We start from the raw sequence: 5,959 nt of genomic DNA, 5'->3' as shown, positions 1-5,959 counted from the left end.
GCCACAACAGGGGAGGGCCCGCGTACCGCAAAAAAAAAAAAAAAAAAAAAAAAAAAAAAAAAAAATATATATATATATATATATATTAGGGATTACAAAGGAGATATAAACACAGATAAAAATTAGATTAAAACAATTAGAAGAGGATCATATAAAACTATGGCAAAAAATTGGAAAATTTTACAGGAGTAGAAATTATTATCATCTTATCATCATTATCATTATCATCAGTTCAAAATATGTCCTCAAAACCTATTTTATATCTGTATCCTTATCATGGCATCCAGTGGAATACAGGATAAAACAAAATAAAGAATTTTGCTAGGTTTGCCTCACAGTACACAATTTGCTATCTCTTTTGCTCAGGTCCTATTTTAAATGGCTCTGTCTGTTTTACAGAAAAGAATTTCTGCTTGGAAACTGAATGGCTTCTAGGAAAATGACCGTCCGTGTTGTTTTGGACACTAACTATGCTGAGCTGGTTCTAGATGTGGGAAAGGTCACTTTCGGGGAGAAGAATAGAAAAAAAATGAAAGATTGTCAACTGAGAAAAAAGCAGAATGAAAATGTCTCACAATCTGTGGTTGCTTTGCTGAATTCTGGAGGGGGCGTGTGCAGGGCTGAAATTGAGAATGAAAACTATAGCTATGAAAAAGATGGAATAGGATTAGATTTGGAAAATTCTTTTGCCAATATTGTTTCGTTTGTTTCTAAATACTTAGACTTTATGCAGCAAGGTAAATATTTTCTGATTTTTGTCAAATCGTGGAGCTCAGAAACCTCTGGGTTGAGGATTGCCACCTTGAGCTCCAATTTGTACAAAAGAGATATAACCTCTGTAAAAGTCATGAATGCTACCGCTGCACTGGAATTCCTCAAAGACAGGTTAGAAACTGGAGAGGGATTTTCTTTAATACCTAAATCATCTCCAAAGAGGTACCGTTTAGATGTACGAGAAGAAAGTAGCATGAAGGCCTTGGCTGCTGACTTTTTTAATAGGATGCAACTCAGGTACAGAGAAAAACTCACCTTTACTGAATCCACACATGTTGAAATGAAAGACTTCTCAACAGAAAAGTTGTTACAACGCATTAAAGATATTCTCCCTCAATATGTTTCTGCATTTGCAAATACTCATGGGGGATATTTGTTTATTGGTTTAAATGAAGAAAAACAAGAAGTAACTGGCTTTAAAGCAGAGAAGAGTGACCTTGACAAGATAGAAAAAGAAATCGAACAATGCATTAGCAAGCTTCCTGTCTATCACTTCTGTATAGAGAAGAAGAAGATAAATTATTCATGCAAATTCCTTGAAGTATATGATGAAGGAAGTCTTTGTGGATACGTCTGTGCGCTCAAAATAGAGCTATTCTGTTGTGCAGTGTTTGCCAAAAAGCCGAATTCCTGGCATGTGAAAGATAATGAAGTGATGCAGGTGACCGTGGAGGAATGGGGCCAATTAATGCTGGATCCAAGTGAGTAAGGGGGATTAGAAATAAGGGTATATTTGGATGGGGTGGCAAGGCTTTTGTTTTCTCTTGGATTTGGGGCAACATCAATAATCCTCAAATTTCAACACCTAATTTACTAGTCTCTGGTGGTTACAATCATAGTTCACTATCTCTACCCACTTAGAAGGTAGCTATTCCATATAGAAAGCACATTACCTCCTCTCTGTAGCACTGCCTGGTATAAAGATCCAATTAACCCTGTTTTTCTTCCCTGTCACTTCCACTCACTTTCAAGGAGAGCCTGTGAATTCCTTCTCCCTTTTCCTTCTGAGCTCGGTTTCAGTAACTGACCACTTCTCTCTCTCAGGAACACTTGCCTCTTTTATTTACTTGCTCCTTCATCTTTCTTTACACCTTTCCATCTGTTTCCCTTAGAACCTCTTCCCTCTTCCTCTCCTGTCTCTTCCGTTTGTGAATCAACGTGTAACCCTAAATTGGACTGATAAGAAAAGGATAGTGTTGGTATTTCATCTGATTTTTGGAAAAGAAAAGCCTCCAATGAAATTAGACCAGCACTAGCAACTTAAAAATCTCTGAAAATGCAAGCTTCTTCCTTAGAATCTGCACAAAATTCAGCTCTCCTTCACTAGCCATCATGTCTTCTAATTTTAATTGCTTTTAAAATGAACCCAATTATATGGTAATGTATTCAATTACTATTAATGCATTTGCCTATTAGTATTCAATATAGTGTGTTTCAGCAGCCTCAAGGAATAAATTTATAACTTATGTTTGACTTGGGAATCTTAGCACAATATCTAACAACATTTCTATTGGAAAAATGGGGTCATTTCTAAGCAGACTTTTGATATACTAAGCATTTTGTTGATATACTAAGCATTTAGTTGTGACAAATTGAGAAAGTGATTTTTGTTTTTTAAGATTTTTCCAGGTCATTTGAAGAGATGAACCTTCAACAAAGTATGTTATCACCTATACCCCTTGATTGGTCTCTGTATAAATATAAGAATTTGGAAAGTCAGGAGCAGAGATATCACCTTACAGGTAATTTAATTCTGGTTTCTTTGGACTTGGTGTGTGTATTTTCAAATCTTCTCTTCACATCAGCTCTATCTTGAAATTTATCATCAAAGTATATTCTGGCATTCAGGGGAATGCTTTGGTGTTTTTATCATTGAATATGTCAAAATCTAATTTTTCAGATTTTGATTAGACTTTTCTTGGTGTAATAGGAACTCCTTTAATTGGAAGCAAGAGAACCCCAACTCAATTTAGTTTAAACAAAAAAGGAAGTACATCATGTTGCTGGGAAATCTAGATTGAGACCCAGCTTCATACATTCAGTTATTGAAGAAAGGCCACCAGTACTCAGAATCTCTGATTTATCTGTTTTCGTTATTACTGTTTATGGACAACACGTCGTTTTCTGCCGTATAAACAGCGTTACCTTGAATATTCTTGTTCGGTGTTCTGGTGCATATTTTCAAGAGTTTCTCCTGGGTCCACACCTAGGAGTAGAATTGCTAGGTCAGAAAGTATGTGAATATTCAAGCAATGAGATAATGCCAGATTGTTTTCTGAAGTAAATGAGTCACTTGACTCCCAAAAACAATGTTACAAATGCCACATCTTCTCCAGTTGTCAAACTTTTCTTCATCTTTCTTCTCATCCTCCTTCTTCCCACTCAAATAGGTGTAAAATAGTATCTCTCTGCGTCTACATTTCCCTGGTTATTAATTTGGTTGAGCGTATCTTCATATACTTACTGGCCATATGTATTTTATCACCTATGAAAGGCCTATTCTGTCTTTTGCCCATTTTTCTATTAGGCTTTTGTCTTTTTCTTGCTGATGTGTAGGAGATTCTAGAATCCAAATCCTCTTTTGGTCATAGGTATTACAGATTACAGAGATCTTCTCCAAGTTTGTGGCTTTTGTTTTCTCTTTTCTTAAGGCATATTATGATAACCAGTAGTTTGATATTTTAATATAGTCAAAGTTACCATATTTTAATTTTCTGGTTTAATGCTCTTTGTGCCTTGTGTAAGAGATCATCCTCTACCTTAAGGTTAGAAAGATATTTCCCTTCATTTTCTTCTAAGTTTTAGGGTTTTGCACTTTACGTTTAACATTTAAATCCTTCATCCATCTCAGTGGTGATGTAAGAGTACTATTTCATTTTGTTCCATGTGGATGGCCACATTACCCAGCTCCAATTACTGAATAGTTCTCACTTTCACCCACTGATCTGCCATGCCACCTCCAGCATATTACTAAGTATATGTATAGCCATATTTCTAGAATCCCTATTATGTTCTCTTGGTCAATTTGTCTGTCCCTACATCCACCTTACTGTCCTAATATTGTAATATCCTATTAAGTACTTGGCAGGGTAAGCTGCCTTACTTTTATTCTTTTTCTTTGAGAGTGTCTTGGTGATTTTAAATCATTTAATATATTATACAAATTTTAGAATCTGCTTAAGTGCCACAAAAAACACTTTAAGGATTTTGATTGCAGTTACATTGACTAGGTAGATTTGTGACATATTTACATCAATTGCACTTTGTACAGTTGAACATAGGAAATCTCTCCATTTGTTTATATCTTCTTTAATGTCTTTAAAGTTTTATAAGTTTCTGTGTACAAGTTTTGTACTTTTTTTGTTACATTTATTACTAGGTTTTTTTAAATTTTATTTTTATTTTATTTATTTTATTTTTGGCTGTGTTGGGTCTTCGTTGCTGCATGCAGGCTTTCTCTAGTTGCAGCAAGTGGGGGCTACTCTTTGTCACAGTACGTGGGCTTCTCATTGCGGTGGCTTCTCTTGTTGCACAGCATGGGTTCTAGGCACACAGGCTTCAGTAGTTGTGGCACGTGGGCTCTAGAGCGCAGGCTCAGTAGTTGTGGCACACGGGCTTAGTTGTTCCGCGGCATGGGGGATCTTCCTGAACCAGGGGTCAAACCCGTATCCCCTGCATTGGCAGGCAGATTCTTAATCACTGTGCCACCAGGGAAGCCCTATTACTAGGCTTTTAAAAATTTTTTGTTGTTGTAATTGTAATTGATATCTTTCTTTTTTTTTTTTCTTTTCTTTTTTGGCTGCGCTGTGCAGCTTGCGGGATCTTAGTTCCCTGACCTGGGATTTAACCTGCGCCCTCGGCAGTGAAAGTGCGGAGTCCTACCCACTGGACCGCCAGAGAATTCCCGATGTTTTTCTTTAAAAGTTACATTTCCTTATTGTTTGCTGCTGGTGTGTAGAAATGCAATCAATTTTATATATTGAGTTCATGCTACCTTGTTAAAATTTATTTTAAATAATTTTTCCATAGATTCCTTTTATATTCTTTATAAACAATTATATTGATTATGTTTTCCTAATGCTTTTAATATTTTTACTTTATTCTTTTTTTTTTGTATCCCTAGTACTCATTTATCTTATAGCTAGAAATTTGTTCCTTTTGACTGCCTTTATCCAATTCCTCCCCCCCTTACCCCCTTCCCCTGGTAACCACAAATCTGACCTCTTTTTCTATGAGTTTGTTTTTTGTTTTTGAACTATAATTGACCTACAACACTATGCTAGCTCCTGTTATACAACATAGTGATTCGATATTTCTATACATTTCAAAATGATCACCAAGGTAAGTCTAGTTATGATCTGTTACCATACAAGGATATTACATAGTTACTGACTGTATTCCCCACACTGTACATTTCATACCTATGACTCATTTATTTTGCAACTGAAGTTTATACCTCTTTATCTCCTTCACCTATTTATTTCCTCCCCCCAAACCCCTCTTCTCTGGCAACCATCTGTTTGTTCTTTGTTTCTATAATGCTGTTTCTGTTTTGTTATGTTTGCTAGTTTGTTGCTTCCATATCTTAGCTACTGTAAATAGTGCTGCAGTGACCATAGGGGTACAAATATCTTTTCTAATAGTATTTTCATTTTCTTTGGATAAATACCCAGAAGTGGAATTGCTGGATTGTATGGTAGTTCTATTGTTGGTTTTTTGAGGAACTTCCATGCTGTTTGCCATAGTGGCTACACCAATTTACATTCCATGAGGGTTCCCTTTTCTCCACATTCTCACCAACACTTGCTGTTTCTTGTCTTTTTGATACTAGCCATTTTTTTCAAGTACTTGGTTCAACTTTATGCATAATTATTGTTATTTTTTTAAATACATTTATTTATTTATTTATTTATTTATTTATTTTAGGCTGTGTTGGGTCTTTGTTTCTTTTTTTTTTTAACATCTTTATTGGAGTATAACTGTTTTACAATGGTGTGTTAGTTTCTGCTTTGCAACAAAGTGAATCAGTTATACATATACATATGTTCCCATATCTCTTCCCTCTTGCGTCACCCTCCCTCCCACCCTCCCTATCCCACCCCTCTAGGTGGTCACAAAGCACAGAGGTGATCTCCCTGTGCTATGCGGCTGCTTCCCACTAGCTATCTAATTTACATTTGGTAGT

The 5,959-nt window shown here is 35.9% G+C and overlaps 1 protein-coding gene across 2 annotated transcripts in view; it reads left to right on the top strand.

Moving 5' to 3' along the window:
* SLFN12 (schlafen family member 12) overlaps positions 1-5,959 on the top strand; it is a 34,442-nt gene that overhangs the window by 17,462 nt on the left and 11,021 nt on the right. For both annotated transcript variants that reach the window (XM_024127525.3, XM_007105568.4), the window contains 2 exons: positions 400-1,475; positions 2,394-2,516. In XM_024127525.3, the coding sequence (XP_023983293.1) occupies positions 425-1,475; positions 2,394-2,516 (1,174 nt within the window). In that variant the 5' untranslated portion in view covers positions 400-424. The remainder of the gene's footprint in view (positions 1-399; positions 1,476-2,393; positions 2,517-5,959) is intronic.

The sequence above is a fragment of the Physeter macrocephalus genome, chromosome 14 (assembly GCF_002837175.3).
Source record: "Physeter macrocephalus isolate SW-GA chromosome 14, ASM283717v5, whole genome shotgun sequence".
Taxonomy (NCBI): Eukaryota; Metazoa; Chordata; class Mammalia; order Artiodactyla; family Physeteridae; genus Physeter; species Physeter macrocephalus.
The sequence above is the reverse complement of the archived record's forward strand: the minus strand, read 5'-3'. Positions and strand labels throughout refer to the sequence as shown.